General features: G+C 35.1%; 2 protein-coding genes and 1 long non-coding RNA gene across 4 annotated transcripts; all 3 read left to right on the plus strand.

Annotated features, from left to right (window-relative positions):
• Positions 1-383: 383 nt before the first annotated feature.
• On the plus strand, positions 384-1200 carry LOC129919900 (uncharacterized). Its single transcript, XR_008773137.1, has 3 exons — positions 384-649; positions 707-846; positions 908-1200. It is a non-coding gene; the product is annotated as an uncharacterized LOC129919900 (long non-coding RNA).
• Positions 1201-14334: 13134 nt separating this feature from the next.
• LOC129919896 (uncharacterized) lies at positions 14335-17803 on the plus strand. 2 transcript variants are annotated; one of them, XM_056000996.1, is made up of 2 exons: positions 14335-14508; positions 16207-17803. In XM_056000996.1, the coding sequence occupies exon 2, from the start codon at positions 16259-16261 to the stop codon at positions 17639-17641; it is 1383 nt and encodes a 460-aa protein (XP_055856971.1). In that variant the 5' UTR covers positions 14335-14508; positions 16207-16258; the 3' UTR covers positions 17642-17803. The 2 variants fall into 2 exon arrangements, with proteins under 2 accessions (XP_055856971.1, XP_055856970.1); XM_056000995.1 differs by lacking the exon at positions 14335-14508 and adding an exon at positions 15578-15684.
• A 1088-nt stretch (positions 17804-18891) lies between these two features.
• Positions 18892-19383, plus strand: LOC129918240 (uncharacterized). The gene has a single exon (XM_055998659.1). The coding sequence runs from the start codon at positions 18892-18894 to the stop codon at positions 19381-19383; it is 492 nt and encodes a 163-aa protein (XP_055854634.1).
• The last annotated feature ends 490 nt before the right edge of the window (positions 19384-19873 follow it).

The following is a 19873-nucleotide window of genomic DNA, read 5'->3' on the forward strand; positions in this document are numbered from 1 at the left end:
AAAGTTAGTTCAGGAAACAATTTTTTTGTGTGGAAAAAGTGGAGTAAATCCTGAAAAATCGAAGCGTTTGAGTAGATTATTTTTTTCCCTCAAAAGTGGAGAAAATTTGCTCCGATCGGAGCAAGGTTTTAACCCTGCTCAGTAGTTTAGGGGAAATTACAACCCCCAACAAAGTCTATACTTTGCAGATGTATGTGTTTCCTTATTTACCACAATCTTTCCCCTCAAAATATTGTAGTTTTGTTTCTCCTGAAAAAAAATAAACTCTTTGGTAAATGGGAGAAAAAGAGCGCGATGTATGCAATGCACAAAGTTTTGTCTCTTTTGTAATGGCGGTTCGCATTTGATTTGACTTTTCCTGCATTTTATATTTTCTAGTGAAACCTTGATAGCCACAACATAATTACATAAGGAAAAAAAACATTTCTGAACAATTTAACTTAAAAAAAATAAATAATCTTCTCAGTGTTATTTGTGAAAACTATTTTCTAAAAAAACAATACATATACCACTCAAATTCTTCGGCACGCCACACAAATTCCACCACCATTTCCACCATTAAAATGCACAGCCTCAGCCTTGTGCATTTAGAAAAAAAGTCATAAAAAAATGACACAAAAACCAACCCCAATTGATTTGGAAAATAAAGGTATGTTTATTTTAAAATTGATAAATTATATAGTTGTTGACTTTTTTTTTCTTCTAGTGGAGATCAATTCCAGACATCAATAACTGAGTTTACAGTTCAAAAGGTTCCTCCACGGCATCCAGAACGAGTGAAACGAATCTTATGTTAAATAGAGACTACAAAACTTGAGTGTGATCAACATTCCACAGACTTGTAGTGTAAGTTAATAAGATTCCCTTCTGCGGTTTGTGAAGCTAATGGTATTATTTTTTTTCTCAGGTCTGCACCCTCCGACCATTTGTTGATGTGTTCGCTCTAATCCTAGTCAAAAACAACATTCAACAATTCTATATCGACTATAAAAATGACGTCAGAGACTCCTTGCTCGCCACAGTATTGGATGCAGTCCGTTCGAGTGACAATCAAGATGTGCAAGTTTGTATTACAAACAGATTGCGAGGCAACAGTTGTGTGGATAGATATAAGATTTTAGAGAAATTCAACGCCAACTTTTCTCATATTGGTCTGAATTATATATAATTCGACTGAATAAATCTAAATCTCTAACCAAAGTTTCAACTTCAGAGTTTATTTCTAATTTCATGTGTAATTTCAAAAGGTTTAGATTCACTAAGAAGAAACAACTTCTTTTACGTACAAATTTCACCACATAATTACGTACTTCTTGATTCGAAGTTTCAGTGATTTTTCTGTAGGTAAAAAAGTACTGGCAAATGTACATCAGAAGCACTTCCAGAGGTGCGTTCTTTTTCTAACAATAGTCAACGATCGTTGTTATGTCAAAAATTATTGTTGAAGTGCTATTGTTAGAAATCGTTGGATTTTTTACAAATCATTTAGGAACGATTTATTGTTAGAGATTGTTAGACTGTCAAACCACCAGCTAAATTTCTTTTGAGAATACTTTTATTTCCATTATTATAACAAAAAAATTTTTTTTTATTCACAATAAATTATCTTTCATCAAAAAATTACAAAACTCTCTTTTTATTTTCATTTTTTCCGCTTATTTCCAAAAGAAAAAAAATCTTTGAGTTTGTTTTGTAAACAAAACATACACTTTGACACATCAACAATCTCATGAATGTTCAACTCATATCATGGAGGTGAGTTGGAAATAGTTACGATTTGTAACTATTTGACACTTCAAAACGAGTTTAGGAACGATGTTCATCTGTCAAATAGTTACAAATCGTAACTATTTTGTAGTTTAGGAACGACAAAAGTTAACGATAGTTAACAATAGTTAACTATTGTTAGAAAAAGAACGCACCTCAGATGTGCTTCGCTGATGTACTTTTGAAGTACATTTGTCTGTACTTTTAATGGAGGGGAAATTTATTTCATCTTGCATGCAAGAAAGAGATAGCTGCTTCACGTATTCTTATATGCAGAAAGTATATAACTGAGTTTTTTTCCGAGCTCCTATCTTTTTTCAGTGGAAAAGAAGTACTTCTTTTACGTACATATTTCACCTGTTTTTTCTGTAGTTCTACGTTTGCTGGATATATCTTATTTTCTTCCACCTACTATTCAAAACAAAAAAAACTGCTGTCATTTTATTATTCTTTATTTTCTCTTTCTTTGTCGATTCCTTCTCCTTCCCCGTTTTCGCTTCTCGTTCCAACTTGGCTTCTCCTTCTTTCTGTCCAGATTGGGCTTTTAAGCCAAACGTCAGTGTCGAAGAAAAAAAAAAAAGAAACAAGGAAAAAACTGTTGACAATTCAATTTTGAGGAAAAGTGGCATGTAACGTGTATTATGCATGTATGCTTTTGTTTTCCTCAGAATTGATTTGATTTGATTGGCTGGTTTTTTCTTGTACTTCTTTAATAAACAGTTATGATAGAAAGGAAAACGACAAAGACAGATTACTTAAAAGCCCAATTTTAACAAAAATCTGCAATAAAAAATGATTCTTTTCCAGGCGTTAGGATGGCGCTAGTAAATTTTCGTCGCGTGAGAGTACTATGAAAATTCATATACAAAGTTTTATATACAAATTTTGAATTGAATTGAATTCTTTATTGAGACTTAAAATTCTATTACAAAGTGTGTTCTTATCTATATCTTAAGTACTACTGCGGCTATAATGTTTTGCCTGCTTTGACAATTTATTTGAAATGCCTCGTGGCTGTCTTTTATATATGGTTTGACTACTCTTGCTCATGGGAGTATATTGTTATGTTTTATTCCGGGTTCACAATAAAACTTATTTAATTTCCACTTATATTTCCGTTCAAATAAGAACACACTTTATTTTAACTCAATTTACTTTTATTATTTGCTCAAACAAATACACTTTTAAATCACTTTATTTACTACTAACAATTCGCAACACTTTATTTCACTTTGCACTGTACTCTTTCACTTTCAAGATTAAACTGTCCGGTCGGTGTTTACGCCGCCCTTTTATACCGGAATTTCGAGATTCGAGAATGTCTTCGAAGGTTCTCGTCTTTGCTTCTCGAAATTTCCTTTCCAAGAGGGGGCGCTTCATACTTCCAGTCTAGTTGGATATTTTGGGATGTGTTCAGAGGGTAGGTAGTTTCTTGATTATTAAAGGTCCGTTCACATTTCTACCTTTGCAGTAGTAGGTAGTGTGTTCAGACTTTTATCTTAAAAGTAGTTCAGTAATTCATCGTTACAATATTATTCGTTTGGATTGACGGAGGGTCATTTAACAATATATATATACATACATACAATAGACTACTACTAAAATAAAACTAAATAACGAAGACAAACAGATGCCATAAATGTATATTTGATGTCGTTTTGCAAGAGTTAGAGCGAGAGCGCACTAACAATATTATTTTGCTTCTCATTTGGAAAAAATTTACATTGTATTTGATATTGAAAGTGTGAGAATGAGATGGCATTTTACATAAAGTCGTTTTATAAGTAATGTTTCATTTTCTCTTTTGAGATGTATCTTTTATTATTTTTGTTTTTTCTATATCTTTTATTATGCGAACACATATAACATTCAGATTTGAATACATATAATGACTATATATACTAACATGTAACATTTGAGTTGAGCATTTGGATACGACTTTTTTTTTTTTTTTTTAGATTTTTTTGTTCTTTTAGGTTTTATTGTTTATAATAAGAAATTATGAATTCTTAAAGAATAAACGTTTGTACCAAGGTATTATCACAGCAATTTAACATTTACTCAGTCTTTCATTCTGGCAATAAGTGATTAGAATAATACCAGGTATGATATATACTTAACAATACGCTTAGACTAAATCAGGTAAGTACTCCCAACTAACAATTTTACTTCTTGAAGGTACTAACGAAGCTATTTCCAATTAAGATAAAATGCTTGTATAAGCCCATACAGAAGTCTTTTTGGCCCACCCGAGAAGCTTGACAGGCTCTTAAACAGTCACATAAAAGTTGATTGGAGACACTCATTACATTTTTTTAAAGCCTTATAGAAAAAAAAGCAAATACAAGATGCAATAAGCTTCCTACAAAAGTCTTTTATTGCATGCTTTTAGTTTTATCAGAAAGCTGTGAGGAAGGTAATAATATTTCCAAGTGCAGGGTTTTGCATTCCCTTACGGCTCGCGTACACCAAATCCGTCATCGGACGTTGTCGGCCGAACTCGGCCGATAGAACCAAGCACACAGAAAGAAAAGAGAGTGCGTACACCACTGAAAGTGACATCGTCCCTTGACGTACGATGACGCCCGATAATAACCGATCAACCGGCATAATCCGAAATTGTTTGGATTTTTCGTCCGTTGTCGGGTTGATTTATACAGAGATATTGCTAAAAGCCTTTTCTTTGCAAAAATTGGCGGTATGAACTTTCAAAAATATAAATTTCTTCAAAATATTCCATTGAAAACAATTATTATATGCACTTCAAGTTTCACAAAGTCAGACTATAGAACGGCAGCGCCGTCCTAGATCGGAAGCAGTGTATGCAGACGATCGTCCGAGAAAGTCGTCCGAGTAGTTCCGACCCGATGTCGGCCGATAATTCGGTGTTAGTGTACGCGAACGGTTAGAAGCCGTAGATTTCAAGAGATGTCTTTGACTCAAACTCTAAGAATACTTACAAAACCTTAAAAAAGTACTGTCGTAGACTTGTGGAAGCCTAAACGAAGTATATCAAAATGAAATGAAAAAAAAAGTAGTCATGTTTTTTATTAATTTTTATTATTAATTTCTTATTTTTATTTCCCCATTCATTATTTCTTTCTGCAATCATATGTATCAATGTTATTATTTAATTTAAAAAAACTTTTACTTACTTGATGGGTTTTCCGGGATTTGAACCGTGGACGTCCTGGTTACGAGTCAGCTACCTTATACTTCGCACTATTCTGCTATATGATCAAACAGTGTCAATTTGGAATCAGTTGAAACCGAAAAATATAAAGGCGGCTTCGAATCAGATTTCTAATGAGCATCGCTGTCAAAAAAATATGGTGACCATCTGTATATTTTTCGAAGTTGTTTCGTTTTTTTTACTTTTTTAATTTTTTTTGTTCCCAATCATCATATATGAACAATATTATAATCCACATAATATGAAAAAATATTTTGCTTTAAATTTATGTTTTAAAAAATGGATTTAAAAATTCTGTTTTTTTTTTACAAATTCTTTGTTCAAATGGCTTATACTTTGTTTTAAAACAATATTTTCGTTTAAATGTTTTTTTTTATTTTTTATTTTCTTAAAGTTAAAATAAAATTTATTATTTTATCAATATGAAAAGTTTAACGGCCATATTATTCACAAGTTAAAAAAATACATCTGTATGTTAAGAAATTGAAATGTGAAAAATAAATCCAAGTCCATAGATACTATTCACTATCACACAGTGAAAAATTTAGTCAATTTTAACTAATTTTTAACTATTTTCATAGTTAAAATCGGGATAACTATTTTGGATTTGGATTTATTTTTGACATTTGACAATTTTACATCTAGATGTACCTATTCAAACTAGTGAATAATATGGCCGTAACCCGTAAGCATTCTAAAGTCTTAACTATGTACATTGGCTCAGAAAGTGAAAAAGTACGAAAGTGAACATTTTCAAACGCATTGTTGTATAGTTTTTCGGGCTGAAAAATTAAAACAAATGATGCAGAAAGCTTATTTGTTGGCCAAAAAAACAATTTATATACTCTTTTTTACAAAGAGAAAAAAAAAATAATATTCAATTTTGTACTTTTTCAAAAACTTTTTGCATAAAGTAAACATATTTTTTTTTACAACTATAACAAAGTACCTACTTTTGAAAATTTTCACTTTTCTACTTTTTCACTTTTTGAGCCAATGTAGTTAAGCCTTAATCAACTGCTACATTTGCATTTTATTTTATTATTTATTTTTGAAAAATCAATTTTTTTTAAATCTTCAATTATTAATAATAATATGTGTTATATTACATTAGCTGCGTTTTACTAAGACCGATGACCCATATATGTAGATAAAATAAAACGATCTGGATATGGATGCATATTTGTATATTCATCTCTTATTCGCTCATGTTCGTTTATTATCCAATTAATACTCCATCTCTTATTTTTCTACGAACGTACAAAAGCCATCTACCTATCAAAATAGGAACTAGTTGCTGATTCAATGAAAATGATACCGATAGAAAGCAGGATCACGCCGTGTTGTTATTGATTTAAGCCTAGTTCATACTTATGAAGCAAGTCGTGAAGTGAATCCATATACATATTTTTTCGTGGTGAAAAAAAATTGGAGAGTTTGTCTTCACGACGTGAAATATAGAGTTCACCTGCAAAATATACTGGAATCTTTTTCACTCGTGTATCAACTCGCCCTATACATTTTTTCGAACAAAATTAATTTGAAAATTAAACACAATCAAAAATTTTATGAATTCACTTCACGACTTGCTTCAAAAGTATGTACTCATCTTTATGTGTAAAATTGATCCTGATCTAGATCCTCATCCATAATAAAACACGGCTATTATTTTTCTTGTTTTTGTGAAAAATTTAATAAAAGTTCGCCACTTGATGTGCCAAATTGCTTAACATCGCCATTCACACTATTTACATATGACTCAGAAAATCGGGAACGGTCACCCTATTATTACATTATTTTGTTTCAAATGAACGACTACTCTATTTTTTTTCCAAAAGAAGTTACATTCGAAACAAAAAAGTTTTTCAGGAACAGCAACAGTTTCCACAGAAAGTTAAAAGTTTGTCTTCAACGGCAAACACTCTCCGTGTAAACCAGTAATTTCCAATGGTAAGTAATGACTTATTGAAATTCACCACAACTCACCACATGAAGCTAAAGGTTATTTAACAAACAAACCTAAAAGTAGTGCATTTGAACAAAAAAATACATTCGATTCGAACAACGGCTCTGTGAAAAAAAAGTTATTTTAACGATTTCATTTGTTGATGTTAAGAACCAACAGTTGGCTGGATCAGTTGATAAGCAAAATTGTGTTAGTTGGACTTTCGAAAAAAAATCGTATTCATAAGTTTGATAAGTTTGAGGGACATTATCTCCGTTATTTTTCTTGCTTAAAGCTGGACATTTTGGGATCGTTGTATCTGGATGTATATCAGGTGAAATGTTGCAATTAAAATCCTCAAGTATCCGTTTGACAACTTGAGGCAGGGGATGGTTACCGTTTCGGAGCAATCGTTTTATTTTTCCCAAAGCATTTTCGAATGGATATGCGCTGAAGGAATCCAATATTCCAAACCGTTCCACCTCGTCCACCAAGTGCGATAAATTGTGCACATTGCTTGTCATGTGATGTTCACCGTATATTTCGGCAAACACTTCAATATATTGAAGTATCATTGAGCGTGCTAGTGACAAAAATTTAAAGTATTGCCTGGACGATAAAATAGTTACGGCGCAAAAAATTAACAGAAAATGGTTGTAAGCTTCCAATGGTAGATGTTTTTGTAGGATATTTATTCCAATGTAGTGGAGGAATGTTCTGTACTCTGTTCCTTTCCAATGGGACAGACAATCCAAACCACGAACAGCTCGATGGAATTCTGCCGGCATCTTGCACTGAACAAGGTATTCAGAGACTTCGTTCGTGGTTTGGGCTCTCCATTTTGTATTTGATTGGCGAAAAGTACCATCCCTCCACCCAAACAGGAGGCGTTTCATCAACCCAAGGTGAAGGAGGTGTAAAGCATCACCAACTGGGAATTGTTGGATCATGTCTATGTTGAGTTGCAGTAGCGGAGAATCAGTCTTGTGGTGAGATCCATACTTTTTTTCCCTAAACTTGATATTGGTTCTTTGCTCACAAATAGTTCTGGGGAATATATTTGTGTTGGTGATATAACTATATTCCCCAATAGTGGTACATTTTTGGCACCCATGTTGTGCGTTGAAGTTTGCAACTCCTGCAACAAAATATGGTTATTTATATTAGGGTTAGGGTTTAAAATTTTCTTAAAAAAATAAAAAAAAAGAATTTTGATTATACACTTGCCTTTTATATATGCACGTGCTGGAGAATCACATATTATGCTGCGAAGGACCACAGTTATTTTATGGGAGTTTACGCGGACTCCATTATCCATAGCAGCCCTGAGTTCATTTACAAAATGGAGTAGGAAAGATTCCAAGTCAGAACATTTTCCTACTCCACTATAAATGCCAATGACCATGGCTGGGAGCTTGGGCATTTCCGTGATATTAAAAAGAATTGGCCAAAACTCAATCCTTGAACTGTTAAACAGAGGCAAACCGTCCATATTAATATTAATCGAAATTGTTTTCGATTCTGTTGTGTTTTTAAAAATTTTTATAATGGAATTTTCAAGGCCATGGTGCCAATATTGCCCCCCATTTGAATATTTTGTTGTTGTGATTTCCTGTGGTGTCTTTAATAGAGTCCTCGGATCTTCCGGTAAAATATTCGATATATCAGAGTTTATAATTTTAAATAGTGATTTTAGGGCAACGTGAGTAATTTGGTGGTTGATTGCCCACGTTCGCAAATGAGAACGAAATCGACTGTTTTTTTCAAATTCGCTTTCATATGACAACCATTCTTCATTGTCGGCGTTTTCAAATTGGTTAAAATTGGAATTGTTTCCAATGATATTGTCATTGTCAATATCAATATCATCTTAAACAAAATCAGTAAATTAGAAAAATGTATGGATACAAATTAAAAAAACTAATTAATTAATTAGATAAAATAAAATTCATATATAAAACCCTCGCGGATTTGAAGGCTTCATTTTGTACCAAGAACTCTTGAAATAAAACACCACACATAAATGAAATTAAAGGCGGTGAACTTGAAATAAAAGTTATTTTTATGTATAGGTACATCAGTGTCAATATTGAGAGGATGTGCATGAAATTTGCCCAGGCAAAATATACATTTGCTGTGAAAAATGACAAGTGAAGATTTTTAAAAGCAATTTGCTTTATATTGTCACACAGATTACGTACCTGTAAGTCCATACGCGAATCGCGACAGTGTCAAAAGTTATTCAAGGTCAAAGTCGAAAATTTATGCATATATAACTCTTGGAAACGACATTTGACTTTGAATCGCTTGTACGTACTGCATTATTTTGCATTCAATTTGAAGAATTAAAATATTTAATTAAACATCTCTCTATATTGAAATATTAGTTAAGACACAAATGTACGGTATACATTAAAATAACTTTTATTTCAAGTTCACCGCCGTAAACTTCGTTTATAATGTTGGTGTTTTGAAAAGTTCTTGTTCTTGGTGCAAGATGTAGTCAGTTCAAATCTCGCGAGGGCATGTTTTTGTATCCGAATTTTGTTTTTCATATCTGAAATTCAAATTTATGCATATATGTATGTATTTGCATTATAAATACAAATACATAAAATAAATTAAATTTGCAGATAATTTGAAGCACATCGTCCGACATTTATAATATATAAATTTTGTAATAAAAAAATGTGAAAAATTGGAAAAGTTACCTAATAAATTATCAGAATGGTTTACATCACTATGCTCAAATTGAATGGGTTCTAGCACTTCTTGTGAAATTATGTTAATATTGGGATTTTTTGATAATACGAGGCCATTTGATTTCTTTATTTTTTTTGATATTTCAATTGCCCTTTGCAATATTGCTTCACTTTCTTTACGTACTGCTCTCTTATAAGTTCCAGAACGTTAGCTCATTTTCAATATAGAATTTTATAGATTTTTTTAAAAAGTGAAATTATTACCAACAATGAAAAAATTGAAATTTAATCTCAAAACAAATATCAATCGTTAAGCTTATGAAGGTTTGGGTGCAGCACTTTAATAGAAACAAAATAAGATGTAATCATTTCGCCTAGATTAACTTATCGAAATAAATGCTTTTCGCCTGAAAGTACACAAAATTTATGCTTGTGTTATCAGGGCTTTAAGAAATAAAATTTGGTTACATAACTTCGATGAAAAAAACTAAAAGAAGTATACATATATGCTTGTGTCAGGCTTGTTTTCAAATGACTTATGAAAACGATATTATAGTTTATACATAATTTCGCTAAGTGAAATTTGTCGAAGGCGAAGCTAATGATTCTTAGCACATGCATCTGACAGATGTAGACAAAACTTTGTATGTATCAAGATTATTGTTTTTACAATATACTTCTACTAAGTAACTAGGATAACCATTTTATTCGCAGAGATATAAATACTCGCGTGACAAAATAAAAAAAAAAAAATATTAAGGGGATTGTTTCACAGGACTTGTACAAAAAAAAGTTAGTTGACTTATTTCACTGAGATGAAATTATAAAAATAGATGATTTTTACGCATTTGCTTTAAGTTATTCTTCTTTTAGAGTTAACTAAAAATGACTTATGGAAACTGAGCGTTTTCGGATTTGAATAAAAATATAAACCTTCTTCAAGGTTTTTATAAGCGGGCCTAGTACAAACTCTTTGGTAGAGCCTGTTATTAAAAGTTATTTCTTGGCTTTTATTTCTCGTGCTTTTATAATCGAATTTCACATGGTCTTATTGAAATTTTAACGAAAGTTTAACATTTATGCTTGTATAGAACATTTAATTCAACTTCGAATGGTTTTTAAAGAAGCCGTTTAAGAAATTATTGCTTCGAAAATTTGAATCTTCGATGCACAAACTCAATACAAGTCCTATAGAAATAATAACTCCAAGAAAAACGAAAACTTTTACCTTATAGAAGAAAAAATGTTAGTTGGGCTGTCCACCATAAACAGTAAACAAAATTCATTTTGATAGTTTCTTTTTTTTTTTTTTTTAATTTTAATTTTGCGAATGACCTTCAAGAAATCAGCGCAATTTTCGTATACTGAGTGCGAACAGAGGATATGTGTTAAATCAAAAGTAGTCTTAAAATACATAGAGAGAAAAAGTGATTAGCAACGATTTTGGCCCAATGTGGCCTTGGCATAAAACAAGGGAGTGGATGTTAATGAAGAATCCAGGTTTAGAGAAAGAATACCGAGTGGAGATAAGTAACTGGTGCTATCCCAGGAGGACCCTGACTGAGACTCGACGACTTGATTAATCAGGTCGTTTTCTACTAGTTCAAGATTATTAATTGCTTTTTTCATTAGAGAGAGGTTATAGCTCAACAGCGGAATAGTCTTTGTGATGTTATAAATGTAGTTATTAGAGAAACGTTTGGTAGGCGACTCAAAATTTTTCCCAGCACACAGTCTGAGGATTTTTCTTTCCAAAATTTCCATCGACTGTGCCACGGTGGGGGAGAAAGGCATAATTCATGACCGGTCTGACCAAGGTTTTGTAAAAGAGAAGCTTGGTTTTAGAATTGAGATCCTTATGTCTAAAAAAAGGCATAATCATGTTAGAAATTTTCCTAGCTTTTTCAATTGTTATTTTGGCGTGAGGGTTGAATTTCAGCAAATTATTAAAGTTAACCCCTAGGTATTTAAGTTTATTTTTCACCTGAATGTTGCAACCGTCCAGTCTAACTGTGAGATTTCTTCTTTCACTCACCACCCCTGGTGGTCCTTTGCTACTGGCATTACGGATGCAAATGAGTTCGGATTTTGGAACATTTAATTTAATTCCCCATGTCTTATAAAAAAGGTTAATTTTGTTAAGGTGTTTCTCCAAGAACCGAAGGGCTGCAATGGGGGATTCGTGGCTCGAGTAAACGATGGTGTCATCGGCATACAATAGACCTGTTGGGAGCAGGTTATTTCCTGCAATTTGATGTGGGAAGTCATTTATAAAGATATTGTAGAGGTGTGGCCCCAAAATGGATCCTTGAGGAACACCGCTATTCCACTCGCACAAGTTGCTCTTGGAGCCTTGAATTTGAATAAAGAAAGATCTGTCAGTCAGAAAGCTATGAAGGATGTTCAGGGTATGTGTAGGGATACTGAGGGAGGACAACTTAGCAAGAAGCCCCACCCTCCAAACGCTGTCAAATGCTTTTTCCACATCTAATGAACAGGCAACAGTGCATTTTTTTTCTCTAAGATTAAGAACTGCATCATTTTGGAATTTGAGAAGCGCGTGGAGGGTGGAGTGTCCCCTTCTGAAACCAAACTGAAAATCAGGGATGGGATCAATCGGGTTTTCGGTAGGTGAGCATAAGGTGTTCAAAATTATTTTCTCGAGGATTTTGCCTGTGTTTGATAAAAGGGAGATGGGTCTGAAATTGTTTATCTCAAAGTCGTCTGGATAGGTAGCAATCTGGCTGTTTTCCAGGTTTTAGGGAAATGTGCATTGTTGATGCAGTGGTTGTAAATGATCGTAAGAAATTCAGCACCCAGGTCTGAAATTTTTTTTAAAGCAAAATTGGATATTAAATCTGGACCGGTGGACTTTTTGGGTTTAAGTTGTTTGACCAATTCTTTGACTGCATCAGGGTCTGTGAAGATGTGATTTGTATCGAACGAAGAGTTCATCAACTCTCGTTCGATGTTTTTTGATAGTTGAACAGAGCTACTTTGTGCTCTCGTTCTATGTTTCTATGTTTTCTCTCCTTCTTATTGGAGAGAAACCATTTTATTTTTAGTCTTAAGACGAAAGCGGAAAGATTCGGACAGAAAGTTCGGTTATCGGAAAGATATTTTTGTTAACGGAAAGTTTTATCATTGGAGAGAATAAAAAATCTGATCGTGGTTTTTGCTTCGGCTTTTCCACGTTAAATCGTTTGTTTTATTTAAATAATTATTTTCAGCTTATACGATTAGTACTTGTCCTTAGACTTGTGCTAAAACATTGGTCATTCGAGACAAATTTGAACCAGCGCCGTGGAAAGTTCATGCGTGTCGCGGAAAGAATATATACGTATGTTTTGATGTGGGTGTTTATGGTAATTTTATGCGGAAAGAGCACACGCATGCGAAAGTGGAAAGAATTTTGAAAGATTGTGCGGATAGATCCGAAAGTGCGGGAAAGTTTGTGCAAATAAGTGCAAAAATCGAGCGAAAAGCTATGGTGATATGAATGTATTTAGTTACACAACAAATTCAAATCCCAACGGAAAGAAGCGACATGTTGAGATAGTTTGAGAGTTTGTAGCAAATCTGCACAAACGGAGAGATGGTAAGATCATTCCATTTATATTAAAACGAAAGAGTATGCCATAGCGGCATTTTGAATGTACTCCCCTTACTCGAAAGAATGTGTCACAACGACACACACCCTGTTTTAGTTTTATTTCTTCTTAAAAGAAGCGAGAGAATATGCAATAACGGCGCCTTATTTTGCCTTTGCTCAAAACATAGAGGAAGGAATACCTAGAGAGCCGACTCGTACCCCCCTTACCTAAAACACCCGCAAATTTAATTTCAGATAATCTCTCTTATTTTTCTCTTGTTTTCCTATCTGTGAATACGTGTGAAAAGTACAATTCGTTTAATACCTTCCTTTCACCAGTAGATGTCCTCACAAATTTTGAATTTAAACATGATTTTGGTTTGTACATGAACTTGAATAGCTCAAATAGCTCACTCCAGACACCCACCTTTCAATAAATATGTACAGAAATAAAAAAAAAGGTTCGTGTTTTGAATTTATTATATTATTTTTTTATGAATTTATTTCCTACTGAGCACTTAAATTGTTTTTAATTGTTTTGAGCTCAACTCCACAGTTGAATGTGTTGGTGCCATTTAAAATGCACGGGAAAACTACCACATATAAGCACTGTGGAGTTTTTCCTCTCATTGCAGCTTGTAGGGTGGAAGAGAAAAACCAACCGAAGTCGCGTCTCTAGGTATTCCTTCCTCTATGCCTCTATGGCTCAAAACGAGAGAATATGCCAAAACGGCACACATGCAAACAATTCCATTCTCTTACAAGAGACGAAAGAATACGCCACAACGGCATTTCATTTTTCTGCACGAAAACGAAAGACAACAGCGCACATGCACACATTTTTCTTTTTTATTATTCTCCTTCGAGAGATCAAAATATGATACACACACATCAGTTGTATTTACTTGTATTCCTACAAGAGCGAAAGAGTATGCCTTACAGGCGAACGAAAGAATGCCATCAACGCATCAACCACCATGGTAAAGGCAACACAGTGACAGTTCAAGCAACACAGTTGTTTCTATGGAAAGAGTTGCATTCATGTATACATACAGTGTGCATGGGGAAAGAGAAACTGAACCGGTTGCGCAGCGATGAATGGAATATTTTCCTCACTTGTAGTGCGACGCGCAAACGTTTCAGTGGTGCTTATTTAGAAATTAATAAAATTAAAGACTTTTGAACAAAACAAATAAAAATAAATATATAAAAAAAAAAACACGATAGTAAAGTGGATAGATAAAACAGATAATTAAAAGACTCGAAAGAAAAATAAAAACGAAAGAAAAAATTGGAAAGAAAAACCAAGGTAAGAAATACAGTCCACATATAAAAAAAAAAAAAAAACATTATTTCGTGAGTGTTGTAGTAAAGTTTTTTACAAAGTCGAAAGCTTAAGAAAAAGATAATTTAATATATTGGAAAGAATTTGATAGAACGAAAAGAGGAAAAGAATAAAATTTATCCGATAGAAAAATACGATTGAGATATGAATGGTGGTGTGTTAGGGAATTTGAGATTTTTTGAGCGGTTTAAAGTTTTTCCGTTTGGAATCATGTTCTCCTTCTTCTCAAAGAAAATACTCGTTGTGGTTGTTATGTGCCATGACGGGGGGAGAGACGAGAACGGAGTTAGTGGAAAGTAGGAAAGACAATTCTTGAATTTTTCGGAAAGAACATTCTAGATGAAATACATGTGTGCGTGTGTGTGCGAAATCTGTTGAATTTTTTTGGAAAGAAAAAGGGAACGAAATCTGCTATATTGCTCAGGTTCGTTCATCGGAAAGGGAGAGATATAATTTTCAGAGGAAAGACGGAGAGAAATTAAGTTCGATATTTTACAATCATACGAAAGAAAAAACATATTATTTTTTTTTATTTCTTATTATTATTTGAGAAAGAAAATATTTTAAATTTTGGAAAAAAATGCACTCATATAAAGAGAATGGGTGTCAGAGTTTTGGAAAGAAAAAATATTATTTTTATCGAGAGAAAATATTCTATCATGCTTTTAGTTTTTTTTGTTTGTTGTATTGTTGTTGGGACAGAGAATGTTTTGGAAAGAAAAGAAGAAAAATATATCTTCTATCGGAAAGAGAGGCACGTATGTGCTATGGTTGTTTGGACAGAAAAAATATTTTGGAAAGAAAAGAAGAAAATATATCTTCTATCGGAAGGAGAGGCACGTATGTGCTATGATAAGTTGGAAAGAAATATTGGTTATTGTGGTACGGAAAGAAAATATGAATCTGTAGGAAAGAGAAGGATAGATTTTGGTTTGTTTTCTTTTGTTGTTGTTATTGAAATACAACTTTTGAAGGAAAGTTGTTTTTATTTATTTATTTTTTCATTTTTTCAAATGTCATAAGACTCAGATTTTGAATATTAATATTATTCGATTATTCTGGATAGATTGTTGGGAAAGTCGATAGAGTGCATCTCAATTGTCGATTGCACGACTTTAATGGACAGATGTTAGGAAAGAGGTAAGATTTATCAAGGTATTTAAAAGCATGATAGGGAAAGATGGAAAGAGCGAAAGAATGGGACTCAAAGCATAAATGCGAGTCGCCAAAAACAAAATGGAAAGAAAAAGCAGGAACTCAAAACATTTAATTATGTGTAGTTGCCATAAGCTTGGAAAGAAAAAGCAGGAACTCAAAACATTTAATTATGTGTAGTTGCCATAAGCTTGGAAAGAAAACTTGCAAGTGGACAGAATGGACAGAATAGCCAATCTGGCTAAAACCAACAACAACAATACAGCAAACACACACAAATCATTTTTAAAACAGGATTGAGTCGATTTGGAGTTGGTGAGTCCTCAGTACGTGCTCATGCCTGAAATCAAAGAGCGATTCTCTCAGTTAATAGGGATGAGTCGTGGACGTAGGGCTGAGCCGGCCTGAGTGAGCCGTCATTCTCTGGTTCGATTCTCCTTGTTATCTTTGTTATTTTTATTAGACAATTTCAGGTAATAATGCTGCTTTTTATTTAACTTATTTTAGAAATAAATTGGACAGAATCGATAGAGTGGAAAGAAACGATAGACTGGACAGAATGGACAGAAATGCAGAATATGCTCTGCAAGCGGCCATCCATGCAATACAACGCATGGTCGCCTTTACGAAAGAGGAAAGATTTGCCGAGACTCCTATCGAGGGAATAGAGGTCAGGCAGGAAGCGCTTGCCGATGCATGGGCGCAAACGAAAGCAGCCGAGAGACAGCTGTCATCAGCTAAAGATCCGCTGATGATGGCTGAAGTGGAGAGAAAGATGGCAGAGGCTGAGGAGAGCTATTTCTTGGCTTCTGCCGCTTTAAAGCGAAAGAGGATAGACTTGCAACCGCAAGAGAAGGAGAGACAGGAACCGCAAATTGCTGTCCAAGTTTCGATGCCATTCTCACAACATGATGTGAAGAACACATGGGGTGAATTTGACGGCACCATTACAAAATGGCAAGGGTTCCGGGACAGATTTTTGGCAGCTGTCCATGATAACGACCGCATCGAGCCTGCTTATAAGTTTGCCTATCTCAAAAAATCCTTGGTAGGCAAGGCAGCACGAGCTCTAGGAGAGTGGCAGCTGACCGGAAAGAATTACATCGAGGCTTGGAATCGAATAAACGAGATGTACCATCGACAGTACGCTACATGTCGAGAATTGCTGAGGCAATTCTTCAAGCTCCCTATTCTTCAAGGGCTGGCGACAGCGAACGAGTTGCAAAGAATGGTAAATGTAACTCACGAGACATTACGACAGCTAAAGGCGCAAGACATTCCCGTCGATGGGTGGGACATGATCATTGTGCATGTCCTACACGAGAGAATGGACGGAGAGACAGCATGTAAATGGGAAGAAGCTCGTTCCTCAGAGTTTCCCACCGTAAAGGAAGTTTGTGCCTTCCTCGAGAAAAGGGCAATAGCTCTGGGAAGTGCACAGGATTGCCGAAGGAGAGATCCCTCGAGACCATCCACATCGGCCCAGGCGATTGCGATGGAAAGACAGCGAGAAAGAACCGACAGACAGAGCGAAAGACGCATCAACAGACAACCGGAAAGAGCGACAGAGCGACAGCAGGATAGACGGTCATTGTCATCACGATTTGGCCGCACAGACGAAAGCCGAAAGAAGCCATGTCAGGCATGCTTCTCAATGACACATCCGCTTTGGGACTGCCCGGAGTTCCAAGCATTGACACTTCAAGCAAGGCAGAATTTGGTAAGAGACAGAAACATCTGTCCGAATTGTCTAAAGAACGGACATTCAGCGAAAGAGTGCTTCCAAGGTCCATGTACCAGATGTCCTGGTCGGCGAATGCATAACAGCATGCTATGTCCGATTAAAGAAATGGGCAAAGAAGATTTGATGGTGCTCCGAGTCCAGGAGCAAGGAAAGAAGAGAAGTGGACAGACCAGCGGACGAAAGCAAAAATCCGATTGACTAGATGGTGTGCCAGCGAAGCGTCGTAAAATCGTACGGAAAGACAGGAAAGATACTATGGTGAAAGCTATTAAACGAAAGATGGAGAGCGATAGAACGAAAGAATGACAGAAGGACGATTCAGACGACACTGGCAGCAAAATATCATGGAAAGATTTCAAAAGACATGTTATACATGATGAAAACATAAACAAAATAAATAATGAAAAATATTTGAAGAATTTTATTTGTAGGGAAAGCGAGAGTTGCACTCTCATGGTCTCATGCCAACGGCACAGGTAATAATAAATGTAGATGGAAAAGATCATGGTCCGGTCCGAGCTCTGCTGGACTCTGGATCTCAGGCCAATCTGGTGAATAGCCAATTGGTGGAAAGATTAATGGTAACGAAAGAACAGGTATCAAGGAAAGCGATGGGGATTAGCGGTCAGCCGCTTCACATCAAACACAAAGCCATGCTAAAGGTATGCCCATGGTTTTCGAAAGAGATAATGGTTGAGCAAGAATTTTGGGTTTTGCCGAAAGAAGATCAGTGGAGGCCAATGATACCAGCACAGAACTTGACATGTATGGTTAACGATACATCTCAAGAGCTGCCATTGGCCGATCCTGATTATTGGAAAGAGGGTCCAGTGGACCTGCTGCTAGGATGCAAATTCCTAGCAGCCATGTTTGGAAAGATGGACAGACGGACAGATAGTGTGGTTTGTTTAAAAACCACTTTTGGAAAGATAGTCTTAGGACAGCAGGGAGAGTTTCTCTCTGGGAAAGAATTTGGACAGACATACACAATAGCTTTGAGTAACGAACAGTTACATGAGGCACTAAAGAGATTATGGTTTTTAGACGAGATTAAACCCTCGTTCACAAGATCGAAAGAAGAAGAGCTGGTGGAACAAAATTTCCAAAACACGTATACACGTGACAGTTCTGGAAAGTTTGTTGTAACGATTCCTTTAAAGGAATCATGGAAAAACATAGGCACTACCGAGCTCATAGCGAAGCGAAGGTTTTTTGCCAATGGAATATCGTTGAACGATGTTCAGATGGTAGGAGAGAAACTACAGATGGATCTGCACAATATTCTAATGCGTTTCAGAAGGCATAGAGTTGCGATTAATGCTGACATCAAGATGATGTTCCGAATGGTATAGATTGCGAAAGAACAGTGGGACCTTCAAAGAATTTATTGGAGGGAAAGCCCAAAGGAAAGATTAAGAGAATACTGGCTCACGGTAGTCACGTATGGAATGGCATCATCGGCTCACAATGCAGTGAGAGCCTTGGTGCAATGTGCGAAAGATATGGAATTGAAATTTCCCACTGCCGCGAAGGCAATTCAAGAAGACTTCTACATGGATGACTGCGCCACAGGTGCTGATTCTGAAGTTGAAGCAATAAAGTTATCGACAGAAATCGACCTGATACTAAAGAGTGCAGGTTTCGAGCTAAGAAAATGGAGTTCGAATTCCAGAGCTTTCATAGAAAACATGAATTATGAGGAGCAAAATTCGATTGTATTCCAAGAAGACGACAAAGCGTCGATTCTGGGATTGAAATGGTTACTCGACAGAGATCAATTTACATTTGTAGTAAAGACACCAATATCTGAGGATATAATGACAAAGAGGAAAGTAGTTAGCTGTATAGCACAGTTGTACGATCCAAATGGATTTTTATCGCCAGTAACGATTCTTGGTAAAATTCTTATACAAGACATATGGCGAGGAAAGAAGGATTAGGATGATGAATTGTCGAAAGACATTCAGGAAAGATGGAAAGATTTTTGGAAAGAGATTACTTTCTTGGAAAGATTTAAAATGGAAAGATGGATAGGTACATTGAAAGATGTAAGGAAAGAAATTCATGGGTTCTCAGATGCGTCTGAGAAAGCCTATGGGGCAGTAATTTATGTCAGGACAGAATATCCGAATGGAAAGATCAAGTCTACACTGCTTATATCAAAAACGCGTGTAGCACCATTAAAGACAATCACGATACCACGTCTTGAACTAGCAGCTGCTGAGCTGCTGGGAAGGTTATTCGTCAATGTGAAAGAAATTATGCAATGGAAAGACATAGAGTACAACCTCTGGACAGATTCGACTGTTGCTTTACATTGGATTAGCAAACCACCATGCGATTTAAAGACTTATGTCGCGAACAGAGTTTCGTCGATTCCAACAAATACGAAAGTCGAAAGATGGAAGCATGTAGGTACGAAAGACAATC

The sequence above is a fragment of the Episyrphus balteatus genome, chromosome 4, assembly GCF_945859705.1.
Source record: "Episyrphus balteatus chromosome 4, idEpiBalt1.1, whole genome shotgun sequence".
Taxonomy (NCBI): domain Eukaryota; kingdom Metazoa; phylum Arthropoda; class Insecta; order Diptera; family Syrphidae; genus Episyrphus; species Episyrphus balteatus.

What these genes read in the sequence shown, in the direction of transcription:
- LOC129918240 (XM_055998659.1), top strand. Translation starts at nt 18,892, where the DNA reads ATGGCATCATCGGCTCACAATGCAGTGAGAGCCTTGGTGCAATGTGCG.